General features: G+C 39.3%; 1 protein-coding gene across 1 annotated transcript; it reads right to left on the reverse strand.

Annotated features, from left to right (window-relative positions):
* Nucleotides 1–244: 244 nt before the first annotated feature.
* LOC119793445 (aminopeptidase N-like) lies at nt 245–22945 on the reverse strand. Its single transcript, XM_038300667.1, has 21 exons — nt 22577–22945; nt 21429–21735; nt 19177–19319; nt 18925–19061; nt 18635–18761; nt 14232–14386; nt 12800–12913; nt 12568–12711; nt 12395–12460; nt 12218–12283; nt 11166–11338; nt 10309–10385; nt 8349–8485; nt 8212–8267; nt 7706–7853; nt 7522–7613; nt 6437–6544; nt 6182–6349; nt 5972–6112; nt 5440–5521; nt 245–1176 (listed from the first exon to the last, which is right to left on the reverse strand). Exons 1-21 carry the CDS (start codon nt 22899–22901, stop codon nt 1015–1017), a joined length of 2928 nt encoding a protein of 975 aa, XP_038156595.1. The 5' UTR covers nt 22902–22945; the 3' UTR covers nt 245–1014.
* Between the last annotated feature and the right edge of the window lie 203 nt (nt 22946–23148).

Consider the following 23148-nt stretch of genomic DNA (forward strand, 5'->3'; position numbering starts at 1 on the left):
GAAAAACGAATCAGACTTGAAGGCAAAACCAAAATCTATTTTAAAACTGGATCTTTAGTCTATCACAAGGACACAAAGGTATTCCAAATCTCTTTTTTTATTCATGAAAAAATCTTAAAGTTTGAAAACCATAAAGAAAAATTCATAAAGACGATAAATACACTAAAAATTAAAACACATATAGGAAGATCATTACTTAATCTGAATGGGCGTAAATGTGTTGAAGAAAGATAAACCACAACAGTAACTTAATGAAATCTTTTAATTGTCTGTTTTTCAATACAGTGAAACTTATTTACTTAGAGGACAGTATGCACAATTAATAAGCTGAATGCATACATCTATTAACTCAAACATAAGATAACTTTTGATTTAGGTCAGCTTTGCACAGACAGTTTTACTCAAAATATTCTGTTCAGTTAGAGGCAGCAACAGGACAAAAAAAAACACTGGTTCAGGCTGATTTTATGAATGAAGACAGCTGTCATTACCAAAACAAACATTATAAATATTAAACCCCATTTAATGATGTTCTAATGTTACCATACATTACAATTCACAATAATTCCTGAGATAAATAAGCTGAGATGACAGTTCTTATGGTTATTCCTCCAAAAAAGACATCAAAATTGACTGGTGTCTGAAAAGAAGGACCAAACTATTTTTCTTAACCATTTATTATGTATCCTAAAACATTATGTTAAAAATTGAAGGGAAAAAAACAAACTAATTTCTGTACTAATGTTTTCTGAACTAATGTCCAACTTCAGGTGTTTGGTTGCTTATTTCTTTACTGCTACTGCTCTGTTGATTTTCTTCAATAGAACAATTTTAATCTCAACTTGGATCAAATTAAATAACTAAGCTCTAAATGCTGCTTTAGGGTGTTTAAAAAAAAATAAAAAATAAAAAAACATAATTGGACCAGAATGATTGTCAAGCTTTTCCAAAGAAATTTATTTCATGATAAAAGCACATTTTTCATGAAATAAAAACAACTAAGCAGAGCTATGTTTATGTTGGTGTTTTGACGGCTTCTATGAACCAGTTCAGAACGTTTTCTTTGTTCTCTGCAATCCATTTCATGTTGGCTTGGGTTCTCTCAATGGACTGATCCACAGCCAGAGTCCCAGACCCGAAACCCACATCGGCGTTATCCTCCTTGAACTGCTTCAGCTGAAATCACAGAGATAAAACATGTTTAGGGAAGAACATTCAGAGAAAGCCATGAGAGAACTGAGTGGATAAAGGCGTGGATGTAGAAAACGCCTGGAGCGGCTAAAGTTGTGCAGATATAGGCTGGGATTTACCAAAACAATGCATTGTCACATGTTATCAATTGTCTAAAACATGCCTTCCCGCTTTGGATGAGATTTTAACATGCAGTGAGCTGAACCTAACGTCTCCCTCTCCAACCAAACAGCACACTACTCTTCATCTTGGACACAGAGAAGTTTAGGATCTAATATCATCAAACTTGATAGAAGCTTCGTCTTTCTCTATGGCAGGAACACAGCTTTGATAAATATTAATTAAAATACCATTTTCTTTTTATTGCCCTTCTTAGTTGCTTCTATTGAGGAGATTTTTCTTGAGAGAAAAATCCTTTCTTTGCACTAACTTCGAGGATTACAGGTGCTGGTCATAAAATTAGAATATCATGAAAAAGTAGATTGATTTCAGTAATTCCATTTAAAAAGTGAAACTTGTATATTATATTCATACATTACATACAAACTCATATATTTCAGATGTTTATTTTGTTTAATTTTGATGATTACAAATGACAACAAATGAAAATCTCAAATTCATCATATCAGAAAATTAGAATATTGTGAAAAGGTTCAAAATTGATGGCCCCTGGTGCCACACTCTAATCAGCTAATTAACTCAAACCACCTGCAAAAGCCTTTAAATGGTCTTTCAGTCTAGTTCTATAGGCTACACAATCATGGGGAAGACTGCTGACTTGACAGTTGTCCAAAAGACGACCATCGACACCTTGCACAAGGAGGGCAAGACACAAAAGGTCATCGCTAAAGAGGCTGGCTGTTCACAGAGCTCAGTGTCCAAGCACATTAATAGAGAGGCGAAGGGAAGGAAAAGATGTGGTCGAAAAAAGTGTACAAGCAAGAGAGATAACCGCACCCTGGAGAGGATTGTGAAACAAAACCCATTCAAAAATGTGGGGGAGATTCACAAAGAGTGGACTGCAGCTGGAGTGAGTGCTTCAAGAACCACCACACACAGACGTATGAAAGACATGGGTTTCTGCTGTCGCATTCCTTGTGTCAAGCCACTCTTGAACCACAGACAGCGTCAGAAGCGTCTTGCCTGGGCTAAAGAGAAACAGGACTGGACTGCTGGTGAGTGGTCCAAAGTCATGTTCTCTGATGAAAGTAAATTTTGCATTTCCTTTGGAAATCAAGGTCCCAGAGTCTGGAGGAAAAGAAGAGAGGCACTTCATCCACGTTGCTTGAAGTCCAGTGTAAAGTTTCCACAGTCAGTGATGGTTTGGGGTGCCATGTCATCTGCTGGTGTTGGTCCATTGTGTTTTCTGAGGTCCAGGGTCAACGCAGCCACATACCAGGAAGTTTTAGAGCACTTCATGCTTCCTGCAGCTGACCAACTTTTTGGAGATGCAGATTTCATTTTCCAACAGGACTTGGCACCTGCACACAGTGCCAAAGCTACCAGTACCTGGTTGAAGGACCATGGTATCCCTGTTCTTAATTGGCCAGCAAACTCTCCTGACCTTAACCCCATAGAAAATCTATGGGGTATTGTGAAGAAGAAGATGCAATACACCAGACCCAACAATTCAGAAGAGCTAAAAGCCACTATTAGAGCAACCTGGGCTATCATAACACCTGAGCAGTGCCACAGACTGATCGACTCCATGCCACGCCGCATTGCTGCAGTAATACAGGCCAAAGGAGGCCCAACTAAATACTGAGTGCTGTACATGCTCATACTTTTCATGTTCATACTTTTCAGTTGGCCAACATTTCTATAAATCCTTTGTTTTTATTGGTCTTCAGTAATATTCTAATTTTCTGATATGATGAATTTGAGATTTTCATTTGTTGTCATTTGTAATCATCAAAATTAAACAAAATAAACATCTGAAATATATGAGTTTGTATGTAATGTATGAATATAATATACAAGTTTCACTTTTTAAATGGAATTACTGAAATCAATCTACTTTTTCATGATATTCTAATTTTATGACCAGCACCTGTAAGCAGGTTCTGATAACCTGGAAGTGAAGGAGAGCTTCCCTCTACTGAATCATGGAACATTTTATCATAAAGTGTCCTGATGACAAGATCACTGCAGGATTTAGATCCTCTGTAAACCCAGAGGTGGGTTGAAACAAGGGCAGCAACTAACGTCAAACGATTATTTTACAAACCAGTTTATCTGTTGATTGTTTTTTCTATTAATAATCAGATAGCCAAAGATTCTTTAAGGAAGACTTTATGAATGAAACCAGAGGAAACTCTAACTTTTACACTTGAGGAGTTCAGGATTTTTTATCTTAAATGCAAAATGTTTATATATTTTTAATAATCTTGGCATAATTACTGCTCTAAGGGCGTTCCTCTGTCAGCTAAAGACATGTTTTACAGTCTCTGTACTCCAGTTAACGATTAATTGATTACTAAATCAGTTGACCATTAATTTAATAATTGATTAATCTGATTCATTGTCTCAGCCTTAGTAATAATCAGCTACATTTACTCACTTATATTCACTTGAGTAACTTTTTGACAAACATATACTTCTGGGAGTGGCACTATGCTTCCTACATTTACTTGATTGATATCTTCATACCAACTAGAAATTTGCTTTGAACTAAAGCGCTCCCGATAAATACTGTTATTTTCTGTGTCCAAATGAGCTCCTGTTAGGTTCACAAACATACTGTAAATGCGTTGAACCTCTCCTGAAATTTGGTGATTAAGCTAATATACAGTAATGAGCAAATATTTGGCCTGGAGGGACAGTTTACACTGTTGTAAATTGTTTAAAAGAAGTACAGTGAGGACCGGTTTCATAACTAGTGTTAAAAGATATTTGTAAAAAGTGTTTCTTCTACCTAGAATTGTTATAAATTATTACATTATTCACTGATTCTATATTATTACAGTCTTTAAAATATCAGAATCTAAAATAAAATTTCATTTCATTTTGTTTTATTAAATTATTTTCAATAGTAAATTGGATGTTTTTATGAGTAACTCAGTAGTAATTGTATTTTTAGAATCTAAATTTTACATTTCCCAAACTGAATCTTTATTCATCTAATTATATTTGTCTTCTTTAACTTTTAGCTTTTTAATTCAGTTTCAGTGAAAAAAAAATCAAAAACAAAAAAAAACATCAGTTTCTTTGTGTCATACATCCAGGTCTAAAGTAGTAGTAGGAGCACATACACAGATTTACGGATTGACAATTCACATCAACTTAAATTAAATTTTTACCACATTTTAATATGCAGGAGAGGAGCTCACATAGATGTAATCAATAATTTTAAGACCACCTAGTGGCTATAGTATTCACATGTTTTTCACGCAATTGGTGAAACACGGAGAGCGTGAGTGAAGTGTCCATTTCCAACCAGGACCCACTGTATAAGTGGGCTGTTTTAGATGGAAAAATGCCAGGACCAAAAATCGTTCCCAGTCCGAGCCTGTTGTTCTCCTTTTTCCTAGCTCCCTTTCAGAATCCTCTGTTCACAGCTGCTCCCAATCAGCTCATTTGTCCTGTCTTTTATCAGTCTCCCATATATACTCTCCCTGTGCAGTTCCTCACTGCTGGTTCCTCGTCTTTACTTGGCTCCCCACGTGAGTTTTTTCCCATGAAGTTGTCTCGTTATTAGATTTTCTGCCTCAGTTATTCAATTAAATCTTCAAAAAAAAAAAAAAAAACTCTGCCTCCTCGCCTCTGCATTTGTCCTCCAAACCTCAACCAAACCCTGACAAAGGACCCAGATATCTGACACGCAGAAACAGTTTGAACTGAAATGTAATTAAAGCCCAGAAGGTAAAAAATATGTTTTAATGCAAAAAAAAATAAAAATTAAAAATCAAACCATTAAATTCAGTTTCACTTCAGTGAAAGTCCTTTTCAAACCAAAACACTTAATTTTAAATTACATGAACACAGGTTAGTATCAGGTTTTTAAGCAACTTAAATTAACTTTGTTGACTGAAGCTCATATCTAAACTTTCATCATCTGACTCCTCTCATCATTTAAGCTCCTGTCCTCTATCTGCAGAACTTTATGATTGCCATCCTCAGATATGGATGAAATGTTGCTGTTTTATGAGCTCCAACAGCCTCTATATATAAATCCAAACACAGCCCTGAATTCATTGTGGAATCATTATGAAGCTGATTTTAAATGGTTGTTTCAAAACGATCTCTGACCTGCTGAAGCTCAAACTCTGTGGAGAAGCGTTCTGTGACTCCATTGACAAGGTTGGAGAAGGAGAACGATCCACCACCATACCTATAAGAAGAAACATAAACCATAGAAGCATTAAATAAAATAAAACAGACATGAACAAAATCCTGCAAGACAATAAGAAACATCTCAACTTCTTCATGTACCTCAAACATCTCCAAGTAAAGTCTGACAATCATGTTACGCAATTTCTCTCAAAATCCACTTTGTTATTTTACTCAAGCTTTATGGTGTCATTACACAAGAATGATGAGTGCAAAGGAAATACCAGACCGGATGGTTTTATGAGGATCAAAGATCATCAGAAGATTTAGTAGATTGATCAATAAAACCTTTCACTGACTGCAAACAGCCTGATAAAAACGCCTATCTCCTGTCATCAAAATGCTTTTTATGATTCTTCACTGTGCCAGTGTTACCTCAGAGGTAATTTATGAATATCTAGTGGAGAAATTCACAGCAGCTGAGGAGAAACTGGATCTGTGTCCCACTCACTGAGTGAAGATGTAATTCCACCGAGCCCTGACGAAGTCCCATGCCAGAGACTGACCGATCACGTTCTGGGCGATGTAGACGATGGTGGAGGTGGCGTCCTGCTTCCGGATCAGGGATGAATTTAGAGTGTACTCCAGATACCTGGGCAGATCAAACCAGCATTAGATGCTGATAGGCTTCAGGCATCAGTCAGGCCCACCAAGAGCCCACCTGTTCAGCAGCCATGGCTCTGTGCTGCAGGCCAACGCAGCACGCAGTTTATCAGCTTCAGTAGCGATGCTGGCGTTCTGGAACTGCTCCCAGGCGAAGTTCCACTCTGCGGCGCCTCCTGCTGCAATGGCATTACAGTACACAGTGTAGCGCAGGTTGGGGTGGATCCTAGAGAGAGAGAGAGTATCTACATGACGGACAGTACAGAATCTGTGGTCGGCTGTCTGAAGCTCTGAGTTCATATTCCGGACTCACGGGTTGTTGCCTTCCTCCATCCACATTTTAAACCATCCTTGGACCAGATCTTGACATGCCTTCAGACCGGTTCTACAGGCCAGGCTGATGGCGTTCACCTGATTATACCTGCATGAAGATTACAGAGGATAGGGAACTCAAACACAGTTTAACAAATTGTTCTTTTTTTATGGTTTTAAAAAATAACTTTAAAGCAACACTGTGCTTCAGGCTAAGTGCGTCTGCAAATCTCCGGGAGCACTGCACTGGAGTCCTGGAGTTCTTGTTAAAGTTCCTCTAGATTAAGTACTGTATCAGAGAACTAGAACTAGAGCCTGCACGGTGGGCAGTGGGTAGCACTGCTGCCTTACAGAAAGAAGGTTCCGGGTTCAATTCTCAGCCCGGTATCTTTCTGCATGGAGTTTGCATGTTCTCCCTCTGCATGCCTGGGTTTTCTCCGGGTACTCCGGCTACCTCCCACAGTCCAAAAACATGACTATTAGGTTAATTGGCTTCTCTAAAATCTCCTAAGGTTTGAATGTGTGCATGAATGGCTGTTTGTCTCTGTGTTGCCCTGCGATGGACAGGCGACCTGTTCAGGGTATACCCCGCCTCTCGCCCGTAGACAGCTGGACATAGTCACCAGCCGCCCTCGCGACCCAAGCAGGGATAAGCATGACAGAAAATGGATGGATGGAGAACCAGAACTGTGTCTGATAAGTTAAGGGTCAGACACACGCTTGTCAGACACAAGAGTGTTTACGGGAAGCTTAATATGCTGCAAAGCAGCGTTCTGGGTTAGATGACTCATTTAATGATGGATCTGACCCTTTAAGGTTTCAGATGGAAGGTTTTAAGAAGGTTGTTTTTTTCCCCCCAACTCTTTTGTAGCAGCTTTTCTTTGCAAGTGTTTGTTTTTGTATTTGTGTGTTAGGCTCTTCCTTTTTCACCTCCATAAAACAGTTACACCTGGCAGAGCAATCTGCTTTCTAGAACTCATTTTACAGTATGTTGCAGTTTTATGATTTTGAATCACTCCACAAATAAATCAATAACAAAACCATAATGATTTATGAAAGGAACTGCGCGCATTAGATTGTACTCACTGGTCCATGTGTCCTGTTGGTACTTTGGTCCAGTTGCCGGTTACGGTTTTGTAGTGCTCAAACAGAGGCGTGACCTGATTCCTTAGATAATCCTGCAAACATCAGAGCCACAGGAAACATGAATATAAAGAAAGTCCATAAAGGATTAGACGGTATTGCAAGTTCATAGAGGAAAGCCAGGCACCTGCATGTGTCCGTACACTTCGCTCCGATCGAACATCAGGAAGAAGAAGTCCAGGTTGTTCAGAGCAGACTGCCACGGCATGTAATGCCTCTCGTTCTTCAGGTACAGGGTGGTCTGGAGAGCTCGCACTGTAGGGATGATCTTGGCTCTTTGGAAACAAGAGCCAGTGGGATTTATATTAGTTTCTGCTACGGTAAGCAATAAGCGGTGAGCTATTTTACACCCTCTTAGATGACATAAAAGGATTATTAAGCAGAACATCACTTTTAAATTATAGTTTAAGCAGAAGATTAAGACAACATGAAACTTAACCACCTCTAAGAAAACTAATCAAAGTCTTTCTTTACCAAGATTTCTGCTATTTGCACCACAAGTTCATCATCATAAAATCACATCTGAAATATTGTTTTCCCTTATTCATCTAACTCCAGCAACAGGTTCAAACCCCTGATGAATTTTATTCATTTTATTACTTTTCGGTTTCTGCCTTGTAGCTTCAGACTCACCTGGCCAGGTTGAAGGCATCATCCACCAGCTGAGCTCTGTTGATTGTTGGAATGTCCTTAAACACAAACAGCATCATGTCAAACACTGTTCACACAGTGACACTGAAACCTCCAAGCCATAAGGAAACTGTTCCTACCTCATGGCGGGCGCTCAGAGCGCTTAGTAGTCTGTCCCAGTTGCCTTCATCATAGTTGACTCTGTAGTAACCAACCACGTCAAGGTTGACCAGCACCCAGTCAGAAGTTGTCGTCACCTTCATCTCGTTAACAGTATCTACCGAAACAAGCAGGTAAATAGCTTTTATTTCCTTGCAGTGGGTCTGTCTGCTAAACATGCATGTTTCAGAAAGATTTGTGCAGCTTTGGTTCAAGGCTGCCTGATGTTGCCTGTTCTGTTATTGAAGACGCTGTGGTGCACATGTTGGGCCATTTGGTGGCAGTGTGATACTGCAGCAGAATCACAGCCACAGCCAGCTGACAAAAACAGACAGCTGGTGTATGGTGAACATGACGGCAAAGATGTGTATGCAGGTTACAGAAGGAGGCGGAGCAACACTGTCAGCATTAAATAAAGAAGGTGTGGGGTAATGGATCAAATTTAAAACTACTCTTTTATTGCTAAAGAGAGAAACAAAAGTTATAAGTAGAAGTGGATACAGAGATCACATAAATCAGATATTTATGAAGTTGAATACATTAAATTCCATGAATTGATAGAGTAGAATATAGGGTATAGTATTTTGAAACTACTAACTTAAAAGGACAGCGATGATGAAATTATTATTTATCTATTTCTTTTAACTTATTCTGTGTTTATGAGAAAGGTGAAGGTCATTTTGTATGAGACAATATGACAGTGGATAGGCTGATGGATAGATGGTTTAATTTTTATGTTGGTTTTCTGTGTATTGGTAAAGATGAAGTGTTTTTTTATGTATGGTTGTAAGTATCAGAGCTAAAAAAAAAAAAAAAAAGTAATACTTCATTGAAAATACTTCTCCTATTCATTATTCACAATTTCAGTCACCTGCACAGGTTTTGTATTGTTGTTTTTCTTTTAATGAATGAATTAGACATGGCTTTATCTGATGTTTCCACTCTAGCATCGGATTTGCTTTCCTAAAACAGTGGATTAATTTTGACCCACAACTCGGACGTCAGCTTCCTTAAATCATATGTCAAGTTATAGGCCTGTGGGCTGAATTCATCCAATCAAAGCATCAAATCTGGCACTCAGAACCTAAATAGGCTTCTCATTGCAAAAAGTACAGGTGTAAGTTATAACACAAGATTATTGTCCTCTTGGTAAATGAAATTGTGAAATCAAAAATCTCGAGCCATTTTTACGCGAGTCCGACTGGGTAAAGGTAACTTATTAATAAGGAATGCATTAATATTTATTTGCAAAATATTACATGACTATTTAATCAAACACAAATTATTATTTTTATCAAATATCTGTCATAGTGACCTGAAACAACCAAACGTTTAGTGTTATTTTTAGCTTTTAATATAATGACAAAACACATAATTTCCAAGCTAATTAAAATAAAATGGCTCTAAAAAAACATATTTCTGATTCTTTTTAATGTCATTCTGTTTGTTATTATAGTTTTTATAGTTAGTTCCTTTATATCCTTTTTAGCCTCTATTAAGAGCCATTATACAGGGTCCAAAGAGCAACATGCAGCTCTGGAGCCACAAATTGCAGACCCCTGGTCCAGAAAAACTGTTCAATTAAAGAAACTCTAAAAGCAAAGGGTTGAGTCAGAGCTGACCGTTTCTCAAAACGTAGGAAAAAAAATAAAAAAACTTATTCTAAATATTTGAGGGGAGACTGTAGCTCTGGGGTCTTTGCTGATTGATTTTCTACAGTCAAGATGTTGCCTTTGGTTAACTTTTATTTAATCATATTTAATTGAATGCTTAAGCCATTATAGATCCTCTCCATTTAAAACGCCATCCTTTTTTTCTGCTAGGAAATCAATATTATAGCTACACTTAGAAAAAGAAAATAGAAAGTTTAGATCAGCGTTTACTCTCTGTGTAATGAATAGAATGTTTATATTTATTCAGTGTGTGGTGATATATTTATACCTGATTTTTGTGTGAGCCATTTTGGGGTCTGGATTATTTTGGTCTTCATCCATTTGATTGGAACAATCCACTCATAGCTGCAGAAAAAAACAGAAATAAAACACGGCGTCAGTAGGTTTAGACCTCTTAAAGGAATAGTACACCCAAAACATGATTAGCCTTCATTTTCTACTCACCCCCATGCTGAACAACTTTTTTACTTTTTTGATATCTCAAATGCATCTGGAGATTTGGGAGGCTTCTTGCTGTCTGCTGACATTCAAATAATGGAGGTCTATGGCGCCCGAGGCAGAAAGGTCCATAAAAGTCCACAAAAAACGTGTCAATATTCCTCCATACTGCTCGTCCAATGTATTCCAAGTGTCCTGAGTGGGTAGCATCCAGAATTTACTCGAAACGAAGTCATTTAGAATTTAGGCGCGTGCTTTCAGGAAATTCTATACACTACTGTTTATGTTCTAAAAACATTCTAAATGACTTTGTTTCGAGTAAATTATGGACGCTACCCACTCAGGACACTTGGAATACATTGGACGAGCAGTATGGAGGAATATTGACACGTTTTTGTGGACTTTTATGGACCTTTCTGCCTCGGGCGCCATAGACCTCCATTATTTGAATGTCAGCAGACAGCAAGAAGCCTCCCAGATCTCCAGATGCATTTGAGATATCAAAAAAGTACTCCAGAGTGTTGTTCAGCATGGGGGTGAGTAGAAAATGAAGGCTAATCATGTTTTGGGTGTACTATTCCTTTAACTTATGAAGAGCGTAACAGAGGCTGTGTTGGTATATGTATTTAAAAGGATTTGGGGAACACAGGGAGTCCTGAGAACAACGGCAGAAAGGAATTTGCTTACTTGTAGGGAGATGGAGTGGTTACTTCAGAGTCTGGATCAAGGAGGAAGTGCTTCTGGGAAACAGCGCCGCTGGTGGTATCTATGGTGACCACAGGGAAGCCCATCTGTAGCACCCAGGTGTTCATGATGTTATTGACAGTGTCAGGAAGTGAGGTGCCGGTGGCCTGTACAGCCTGTCGAATGGCAAGAAAAAATAAATAGTAAAAAAAAAAAAAAACTTGTTTAGTTTGTGGACAAAATCTTTGAAAAACAATGTTGGTGTTATTTCATATTTGCAGAGCAATTTGGTATTTTTCATTTTGAGTTCTCTAAGGTTTTTCTTTGTATCTAACCCTTTAAAGCCTGATCCAAGAATAAAACAAAACAGAAAATTACTTTTTTTTGGTTTGAATTCCTTATTTGTCCTATTAACAAAATATGTAAAAAGAAAAAACAGAAATACATTTTTGATATTAATAATTTATCACTATGCGATAAGTTAAGATTATTTTTTGTGTAGTCTTCTACTGGCTGTTATCAGGTATATCAGATTGTGTACAATACTGTAGGATTTTGAGCAAAGTTTTTACCATTAAATTATGCAAAAGGTGTCAGATGCAAATCATTTCAGAAACCGTATGTATCAAATACAATACATTTGGCATTATAGGGTTAAGTAGTTTCCACACACGTACAGAAATATGTTGCTTCTAAAGTGGCTTCAGTTGATTGAGGTTTAAAGCTGTTTGGCTCTATCTGGCCTTTGACTGGACCCTCTAACCCAGGGGTGTCAAAGTGGTTCCAGAAAGGGCCGTGTGGCTGCAGGTTTTCTTTCCAACCAAGCAATAGCACACCAGACTCCAGTCATCTCATCAAGTGAGTCCAGTCTTGAGTTAGTCAACATGATGACTTAATGAGATGAATGGAGTGCTCTGGTGTGCTATTGCTTGGTTGGAAAGAAAACCTGCAGCCACACGGCCCTTTCTGGAACCACTTTGACATCCCTGCTCTAACCCTTGATTTTTTATTTTCAGTCATAGATGTGTGAAGTGAAAGGTAGGAAGACCACCTACCATCTGCAGATGCTTCCACAGGTCTGTGTAGACGGTGTTTGAAAAAGCAAACTCCTTCAGGTAGCTCTGCAGAACAGGGAAAGAGTTTATGTGAAAAAAACCTAAATGTCCTCCTGAGACTTATTACAGAGGAAAATAATGACAAAATGCTGTTTAAACACATTTGTGTGACCTCACCTGGAGTCCTTTGGTGAATACCGGTTCAGTCAGGAAGTCTGAGAGCATCCTGAGGACAGACGCTCCCTGAGGATGAGAACGATTTTCATTGATCCTTCCTTTCCTGTTATTTGCACAAACCAGAGGTGACAGTGGCACCGCCCCCAGCTGCATGCTTGTGTGTTACGCCTGACCTTGCTGTATGAGATGGCATCGAAGAGCTCGCTGATCTGGGCTGGTTTCTGGATGTCTTCCTCCTTGGAGGACAGCGGGTGAGATGAGGTCAGAGCATCAACAGCAAACACCCTGTGGACGTCGCTCAGGACGATGAGGTCTTTCTGCCAGGAAACAAGCATGTTCTGCATCAAGAACTCAGACAAACAGTTTCAGCCACAATCAACATCCAGCATAGAGAAAAAGCCATACCACATTCCACTCTGGTTCGGCTTCGTCCGCACCCAGATACTCGACATACGATGCAAAACCTTCATTCAGCCACAAGTCGTTCCACCAGCGCAGAGTGACAAGGTTTCCAAACCACTGCAGGGATAAAGAAAACATGTTACACCTATAAAACTAACCAGAATCCTTCCCTAAACATAGAGGTACCACTTCAGATCTAGATTTTATTCTGAATCAAGTCCTTAAATGGATCTAGTTGCACAAGAGATTGTAAATAATCTCCTGTTAACCTTTGATAAACTTTGCCAAGCACTCATGCCTGAAATTTTAAGCTCATAGTTAACTGTATATGTCGAGGAGAAAATGTGCTGATGACAGAATTAAAAGTCTCACATCAGGAACCTGATAAAGAACCAAAACAGACCTTCTGCTGTATTTCATCCCACAACTTCTAGATTTATGCATTTAAAATACTGGTTCCAGGGGCAGATCAACGGTGTGACAATGGGCCCCCTACTTTTATGTCATTAAAGTAATCCTATATTTATCCAAAAGCCTCTTATACCCTTCAGATGATGCATTACTTACTAAATAATATGATATATACGCTGTGATATATACATGTTTATAGTACATATAATATAAAATAACAACTTTGCTACTATTAGAAATGGGTTTCCAAATAGAACAGCTGGTATGACGTGGGAGAATGTAATAAAAATATATTTTTTCCATATCTTTATGCTTGCAGTTTGCTGATCAGAATAAAAAAAGAACGAAAAACACGAAGGATGAGAAGAAAGAAAAGAGATTAGAGAAAAGAAGAATGATGGGAAGAATGAGAGACCTGAAGGGTCACGGGTGGCAGAGGCCCCTGAAAGTTTAACAGCTGAAGAAGAGAGGGAGGATGAGGAAGAAGATGTTAGCCTAAGTGGTGAAGATGAGCTTTCAGTCAGAGAGAGATAGAAGAAAAGTGATGGAGAAAAAGAAGATCCACATGGTAGAAAGTTTTCTGACCAGCACAGCAATTGTTGCCTTTAGAGCTCCTAAAAATGATGGCTGATGTTAATTTAGATTAATTTAGGTTCTTTTTCTGAATTCTGTATTAATTAATGTCTTTATTTATTTTACTTTAACTAAAAGTTGTTTTTGTTTCTTAGAAGAAAAATGACACCATAAAGGTTTTAAAGTGATGTTTGGAATGTTTTCTTTATTCCAGTTGTATTTGAAAGATTTAGTTTCCAGCTTTGCCCTATGCAACATTTTACTATATCCATCACTGATTGGTTCTGTTTAATCACTTAACTTTTATCCCTTTATCTTCTTATCTAATGAACATTTTCTTTACTCCTGTAAATCCATTTAGCCCCAAGTTCTTTATTATATACCTGGAAGCATTACTTCATCAAAGCTCCCTGTAAGTGTCTGATCTCCGCTTGTCTAATTTTTATCTCACCATGTGGGCCAGTTCATGAGCTATGATGGTGGCGATCCTCTGCTTGTTGGAGTTGGAGGAGAATTCCTCATCATACAGCAGCGCCGTCTCTCTGTATGTGATCAGACCCCAGTTCTCCATGGCTCCCGCATTAAAATCAGGGATGGCTATCTGATCTGTGGGACGGAGAAGATGTCAAGGGGTCAGATAGATCTAACAGAGGCTGGACGAAATCCAAGGAGGAAACATACAACATGCATATGAAGCTACAATTGTTAAAAGGTAATAGCTGGAAGCGCAGGATGAGTTAAAACTAATTCATTTGAAACAATACTGTTTATGATTGTGAAAACAAAGCCTCTCATAGAATAAAGCTCCTCAGCAGCAGATACTCTTGTTGTGTTGTTTTATTTTGGAAGTTAACATAGAATGTGGGCCATTTTTTGGCCCACTCTAGGGGGGTGCTGGGTGTCTCATTATTTAAACACTGTTAGACCTGATCATTTACATTATATTCTGAACTGGTAATTTTAACAGCTGGTTTGAGGCAGCACTGTGTCCCTTTTGGCCACTAGGTGCACTATCTGTAACTTCCATGTTTCGCTCCCCCTAAAGGTCGCTGGCAGCACTGCACTGTCTTCAACCTCTGTGTTCTGGTTCTGGTATCCGATCTAAAATCCTGGAGTTCTTGTTAAAGACGAGGAAACGTTCAGCCCCTAGAGCACTTTGGGTCACATGACCAATTCAGAGATGGAGGGACCCTCTGAGATCACAAAGGAGAGTTTAAGAGAAGAGCAGCACCAAGGAGCATACGCAGCAGGAGATGATGATAGACTAGAAAATGTTTTAATAAATCTCAAATGAAGCCAGTATTCGCCATACTATACATCACTTCCACCATCTTTGTTAACTAAATGTTAGCTAGATAAATAAATATACAGAACCAGGAGATAGTAAACGTCTACGAAAAAAGTAAAAGCTCAAGAGCTGATCCCTGAGGAACTCCATTGATTCACAGATGCTACATTCTCATTAAACCCAAAATAAACAATTCCAGTCTGGTTTCCGTTCCTGTCATAGAACTGAAACTGCTTTTATAGAACAGAGGATTTCTTGAGGGCAGCTGACTGTGGTTTACTCCTTGATGTAAGTGCGGCCTTCAGCACCATCTCTCATACTATCCTCCTCAACAGATTATCTTAATTGGCATTTCTCCTTACTCGTTAGAATGGTTTTATTTCTACCTTAGTGGTCGCAATCAATCTGTCCAATTCGAGTCATTCCATTCCTGGCCCTCCCCTGTAGTTTCTGGGGTACCTCAGGGTTCTGTCCTTGGCCCCCTGCTCTTCATCATATATCTTCTTCCCCTTGGCAAACTTTTTTTTCTGGAAGTTTAACATTTATTTTCATTGCTACGCCGATGACACCCATCTCTACCTATCTATCAAACCTAACCCTGTCCTCCCTCCCTCACCATGTGTCTAAAATAAAATCTTGGTTCACTTCCAATTTCCAAGAGCTGAATATTGATCAAACAGAGAACCTCCTTGTAGGAACAAAATCTATATTATCCAAAATGCACCATTTTTCTCTTTCCATGGACAGCTCCGTATTTCTGTTTGTGGAAATCAATAATATAATTCGTGAATATTTCTACCTGCGCAATATTAAACGCATACGTCCATCCCTTTCCCCTCAATCTGCCTCTATACTTGTTCAAATTGTCAATTCCTGCATTGATTATTGCAACTTCTTATGTCTGGTCTCCCTTAAATCACTCTTCATAAACTCCAGTTAATCCAGAACTCAGCTGCATTAATCATTACTGCTAGATCATTAAATCACATTACCCCGATTTCACAGCAACATCAAAATCCAATAAAAAATTATTCTCTTTACATTCAAGTTCATTCATAATCTCGCACTGCCTTACTTCTCTGATTTCCTTCATGTCATCTCACCCTCCAGCTCCCTCAGTTCTACCTCCTGCTCTCATCTCTCTGTTCCTTTTTTCCATCTCAGGACCTTTTGGAGCAGAGTTTTCTCTCTCTCTGCCCTCAAATTCTGGATTCCCCACTATCAGACATCTGTAATATGGACACTCTACATCTGTTTAAATCCAAACTCAACACACACCTCATCAGAATGCTTCGTGATTTTAACTTTTATACATGATGTTTTTATTGTTGTTTTTAATAAATCCAGCCTTCCTTCATAAATCCTCAATAGTAAAATGCATTTGAGTGTTTTTAAATGCACTTCTAAATATAATTTTTTATTATTATGAAGTAATTTAGATATTGTAAAACTGCAAATTGAAAATAATTAGCTAAGCCTTATCAGGATAGATAGTCGAATCAGGCATGGAGGATATTCATGGACTTAGCAGCAAAGATTAGTTACAGCGTTTTCCCCCAGAGGAATGGGCAATATCCTCTTAAACCAGACCAGACAGTAGGAATGAAAGTTGAGGAAACATATTTTTTAGATTTTGGTTGTTTGTGAGAGAACTGAATCCAGGCAATAACCTGGTTCTTCCTCCTAATGCTGGACACTGCCAGCCAGGGTGCCTGTGTTGGTCCCTCTGCTATGAAACAACACGCTAAAACTAATCGAAGAAGGGTTCAATAGAGATGAAGCCATAACTAAATTGCAATTGGGTTCAAACTCTCATCTACAGTAAGCATAATTTATTCATTGAGATTGGTTCCAAAGATGACAGGCCTTGTTTATCCAGTGAAGGAGAGGCTGCCCGCAGCATCACACCACCTCCACCAAAGGCTGCTTGCCTTGGTGGGAGACTTAATGGGCAGCCTAAAAATGCAGCCCTGCTGAGGCTCAAATGTGGCACCAAGAAAGGAAAAAAACAAGATTTCTAACAATATGAGACATACAACCAGGAAGCATCTTCAAAACAAGAGCAAGAAGATACTAACTTCTACTCACTTTCATTCCCTAATATGTTTAGGAATAACTACATTTTTCTAACCCTGAGGAAAGATGATATAATATCACTCCAGATGTTTTTGTGTTAGCAGAGTCACTCAGGTGGAAGCAGTTAGAGGCCGAATCCAGGCTGTCAGGTGACTGTCTTGTAAAGGGTTATTGTTCTCATTCGAGATGGCTGCCATAAAATTCACTCACAGGATAAAGATTATCTGATAAACCTTGATGCTGTTTCACATCTTTCATAAAACAGCCATAAAACATAAAAGCTGACAGATAAGAGTCTTACTCTGACTTCCAGCCTGGACGTGAATCAGTGAGAGCAGAGGCAGGATGAGGATGAACTTTTATAGAGTCTAAAGAGGCAAATCCAGCACCTTGCCTTTCTCCATGGTTTCATCCATAAAGGTAAATCATTCAGAGGTTTGCCTGTAAACATTATAACGACTGATGACCATTTAAAGCAAAGAAGTTACTGTGCTCCACCTTCCCACCTCAAGTGCCCATGAGAAGGAACACAGAGATGTTTGCTGGTTCAACTCTACCTTGTTTCCATGTCATGCACATTTCCAGAGAAGGTACCGCATAATCAACCCTTACTGGGACAGAGGAGCAAACCAGTTCTCTCAGTGAAGAGGTATGGTCTGGTGTCTGGATTCTGGTGACTTTCCTACATTACAGGCTGTAACTTGGGGATTATGTCACCTTTCCCGAAAATAAAACTGCAGTATATGGACGTTTTTAAGATATCCTATTGTCATAAAAAAAAAAAATCACATGCTTCAGGGACATATCTGTAAAGATTCTCAGTCATCCAGGTCAAGCTGAATTTTTCGACCATTTCAGGGACAGTTATCTATATTAAAGCTCCAAAGACCTGCTGAAAGTAGCAGTACTAAAGTTCCCACTAGTGATACGTTCGCATTAGCCTCTGGTTCTTTCTTACATTACATTGGGGATTAGATGTTTTCTGTTCTACCATTATGGACTGGAACATGTGACGTTTGCAGAAGATCCGTCAGAACCACCTACCTTTGTTAAAGTAAAGGTAAAGAAATGGAAGCCATCAGAATCGAACGGTACTTTTTGTTGTGCAGTAGTCTGAGCTCTAAGCTCTATTTAAAATCTTAATCTGGGGGAATCTGTGTCTGTATTTCTGTCTTCATGGTCGTGCAAATCTTTTGGTAGAATTTCAGGAAGGGTCGATGTGAGGAAGAAGAGGATGGAAAATATATTTACACACAAACTTCTGGCAATCATTCAGGAAGTTGGCTCAACAAAATGAGAGGACAATACATCTCTGTTACAAAAGGAGGGATGTTAGCTGCTGTTTTTAGGAGATCAATCCAAAGATTTGTTAAAGACCTAATCTTGAAAGACATGTTTTACCTCTTCATGCTCAGAAAGGTATCGTAGTACTAAGTTAAGGTTCTGAGCGACTGGGACCAGTCTGTGTTAGACAAATCAGGGTGACTGACCGGATTTGGGCAGCGGGTATGTGGAGTTGTAGTACTCCTCAAAGAATTTCAGGATGGGTCCGGTTATGTTGAGGGCATAGTCTCCTTGGCCAGCAGTGATGGCAGGTTTCCGGGCAAAGATTCGGATCTGAAAAGAAAAAAGAAAAGCAGTCAAAAGCCTTCAAGAGACAGAAATTCAGAACCAAACTTGGTGATTTTACTACAAGCAGAACTGATACAGCTACAGTAATTTACATGAAGGCACAGACAACATATAATAGAGAGGTTAATGATGCAGGCAGGGGAATTACATCAACTCCGCCGATGTTGTTGGCAATATTGCCGTAGTCACTAACGATGAATGCCAGCAGATAGGTGGACATCTTCTCGGTGCGCTCAAAAACTGTTCTCAGCACATTCTGCCCATCTATAACGACGTTCTTGCTTTCTGTTCAAAAAACAAAAACACAGTGCTTGGTTTCTTGGTGTTGTGTTCGGAAGAAGGCCAGAGCTTTCTTCTTCATCTCATGAGGACCTGTGGCTGTCAGACCTTCAGTACTGACCTAGTTCCCTGCCGTTGGACAGAGCCACGGTTCCTACATCATGGATCAGAATGATGTTGAAATAAGATTTCAGGGCCGGTTCGTCAAAGCAAGGGAAGGACTTCCTGGCATCCGTTGGCTGCATCTGGGTGGTCGCCATGACCCTAAAGGAAAGGAGCAGCTGTGAGTCAGCTCCATCCATCCTCCATCCATCCATCCATCCATCATCCATCCATCCTCCATCCATCCATCCATCATCCATCCATCCGTATAACTATCCATCCATCCATGCATCCATCCATCTATCCACCTATCATCCATCCATCCATCCATCCATCCATATAACTATCCATCCATCCTTCATCCATCCACCATCCATCCATGCATCCATCCATCCATGCATCCATCCATGCATCCATCCATCCATCCATCCATCCTTCATCCATCCACCATCCATCCATTCATCCACCATCCATCCATCCATCCATCCATCAATCCATCCATCCATCCTCCATCCATCCATCCATCCTCCATCCATCATCCATCCATCCATCCATCCAACCATCCATCCATCCATCCATCCATCCATCCTCCATCCATCCATCCATCCTCCATCCATCATCCATCCATCCATCCATCCAACCTTTATCCATCCATCCATCCATCCATCCATCCATCCTCCATCCATCCATCCATCCATCCATCCATCCATCCATCCATCCATCCATCATCCATCCATCCATCATCCATCCATCCATCCATCCATCCATCATCCATCCATCCATCCATCCATCCATCATCCATCCATCCTCCATCTACCCATCCATCCATCCATCCATCCATCCATCCATCCATCCATCCATCCATCCATCCATCCATCCATCCTGCTATCACTGTATGACTGTTGTTACCATATGCCCACTGGACCAAAGGGAGACTATAAAACACAGCGTTACCATAGCGAGGCTTTGAACAGCTGGAACATCAGTTCTCCTTCTGGTCTCTGCTCTAATAGAGGAGGTTTTACTTCAGATTTATTATTCTTAAGCACTTAGAAATCTTCATAGAAGCTAAATACAATCCCTCCTTCCATCAAAAGAACAATCGCCAGTGGTTAGCAGGCTGGTTATGCATGACTAAGTCATGTTGCCTTGACTACATCCTTTAATCAACCCCGCTATATAACCAGTGGGCAAAGTTCTCTGGGTTCCAGTGACAGAAAAAGGCCATTAAGATAACAAAAATCAAAGACAACCATAAAAACAAGCTGCTGTGGACTGAAGCTGCTGGACGTTTGTTAGATCAGAACCAGGAGCACAGGTTAATTTAGTCATCATTGGGTCAAAGATTTCACCCTGAGAAATTATTGGATCTTCGACTTGTTTCTGGGATCTTTAGCGATAATATGATATTGGGATCCAGGGGAAATTTATATCATGGGGACCAGGGGTCTGATGAGTTCACTGTGTGGTCAGCCTGTCCTGTTTCTGTTTGGACCTTTTAAAGGCAGAAGGCCGCTGCTCTTATGGTCTAAGGGGGAAATATCTTCATGTCTGGTTCTGGATGCACCCTGCATGCGCTATCTTTAAACCGGAGGTCACTGTGTCATGATCAGGTGAGCGTCATCAGACGCTTTGTTTGTTTAACTCTTTCCTTTTATTCATTTCAGCAAATCTATTATTGCAGATGTTGACTTTGTGTTTTATTGCTAAGAAAGAATTCTTTTAAAATGGGTTGAGCATCTTTTAACAGGCCGCTTCTCAGTCCAAATTATTGTTGTTTTCTAATAAACATGAATCATTTCATGTATAAAAACAATAAAAATTTCATTTGTCATTTTGTCAAAATGTCATTTTTTTCTTAAAATACGTGCATTTGTTCTTGGATTGAGGAGGTAAAAGTGACATTTTGCCAATGGAACAAGATCATTTACACTTAAAATAAGAAAACACAATTGCATTGTCTTATTTCAAGTGCATGTTACCTAATTATCTTATTTAAGAGTAAAAATACTCATTCCAATGGCAACCTATCTCATTTACCTGCTCAAATTAAGGGTGAATACACTTAATTTATGAAAATTTAACTTATTTATATATTGTTTTTCCAGTGCACCACTTTGGAACCTGAAGACAGAGCTTCACCTTGGCCATTATTATTTCAACGTTGAAGTCATTTCTAAGCATGGTCAGAAAATAACCCAGTTATAACCTAGGATCATATTTGCATTTCTGCTTGTGGAGGACCATATTAAATATAGTAAATATTCTTACTTTTTCGTTCCACCCTCCGTGTATTCACTCCTGTAGAAACCTCCCAGATCATCTGCCAGCTCTCCGGTGAAGTTTAAGGAAAGTATATAAAGTTGGCCCTTCAGCAGATTGCCATTTAGTTTTAAAACCAGGAACTGGGTCTCAAAAAACAGGAAGCCTTCATTGACAGAAGGCACGCTGTGCCCACTGACGGCCGAGAGATGTGCAAACCGCCCATCACTCATTGAACCTGAGTAGTTGAGCTTGTTTGAGTGTATAATGATGAGGTCCGTGTCTTCCACGCACTCAAACAACACAGACGATTCACCTGAAACACAATGATATCATCTTAAAACTTTTGATTATACTTCTGACTGTGTGGAGAGACTGATGAGCAAATCGTCTGAACATTATTTTTACTCAAAGGTTGCAGAACAGGACAGAATGTCCCCAATAGATTGAGCCTTAAAACCTAGAAAGAATCATGACTCTGGACTTCATGATCCAACTAGTTCTATTCATTAGTTTCCCAGAATTAAAAAAGTAAATAAATAAAAGACTGTCTAGCTTTAAATACTGTAAATGTCAAAGAAATATTCTAATTTTCTTTGGTTTGCTATTTGTTTTTATGCGATATGTTTTAGTCAGACATGGTTGGACTTAACAGTACCGAACTGGATCTGAACTAAAACTGATTTGGACCCATTTGTAATTTAGAGGACAAAAATTTGCAACTGTTTCCCGGCCAAATATCTGAAAAAAAGAAGAACAAAAACAAACAGATTTGATAAATGTCCTTCCATCTGAATTATTTTGGTTATTTATCCCTTATTCCTCATTTATGAGGGAAACCAATGAGGTTCCATGTGTTTTATCTCTTTGATTCAATGGTTCTTATGTAAAAAAGTCTAGTCAGAGCCTCAGAGGGAAACTTTTCGTTACCAGATTTTAAAATAAACTCTAATGCTATGTCTGATTTTCTATTAGTATTAATCTGGAAGCTTTCCATCTTCTGTAAATCTCCTTATAAAGTTGCCAGCTAGTTTTAGTTTTGCTATCAGCTGCAGTATCAGCTGGATATTCATTAGATGTAGTTTTAGTTCTGGTGCTGAGCTCAGCTGTTTTGAATGAAGAAAGACAGTTTTGGATCTTCCACTGCCCCGCCTTACCTGTAAAGATGTAAAGTCCAGTAGTTGGATCTGGTTTCAGTCGGGGCCACAGAGTCACATTGTACTCGATTGGTACCAGAGTTTGTGGCAACCGGTATTTGTTCCACGGATTGTTTGAAGGGGTCGTTGTCATAGAGGTGGGTTTAGTGGATGATGTGGTGGTCGTTCCTCCCCCGCCATCAGTTGGTGACACCTGGTTGTTGTTGTTTTTGGACTTTTCCTGAGAGTAAACGACAGACAGAGCAATGATGATGGACAGGGCAGCCACTCCTACGAAGATCCCTCCAATTCCAACCGCTTTACTGATGAAGAAACCTTTAGCCATGCTGCCAACCTGCCCGCACTGAGACTCTGTAAGGAGTGAAGTCTGTCAAGCCTTTATTTGTGGCCATTTGGTGTCTGCCCTCCCATCGATGGCAGCAGGTGACACATTAACAGACCAGACCACCTACCTGAGCTGTAACTCCCTCAGCCAAAAGAGGAGCTAAACCCAGGATATTTCATTTAAATGTTTTCATATCTATTCTGCATTTAAATCTTTGATTCTGAAACAGATAGAAATATTCTGCAGA

This window comes from Cyprinodon tularosa, unplaced genomic scaffold (genome assembly GCF_016077235.1).
Source record: "Cyprinodon tularosa strain WSP-4 unplaced genomic scaffold, ASM1607723v1 ctg452, whole genome shotgun sequence".
In the NCBI taxonomy this organism is placed as follows: domain Eukaryota; kingdom Metazoa; phylum Chordata; class Actinopteri; order Cyprinodontiformes; family Cyprinodontidae; genus Cyprinodon; species Cyprinodon tularosa.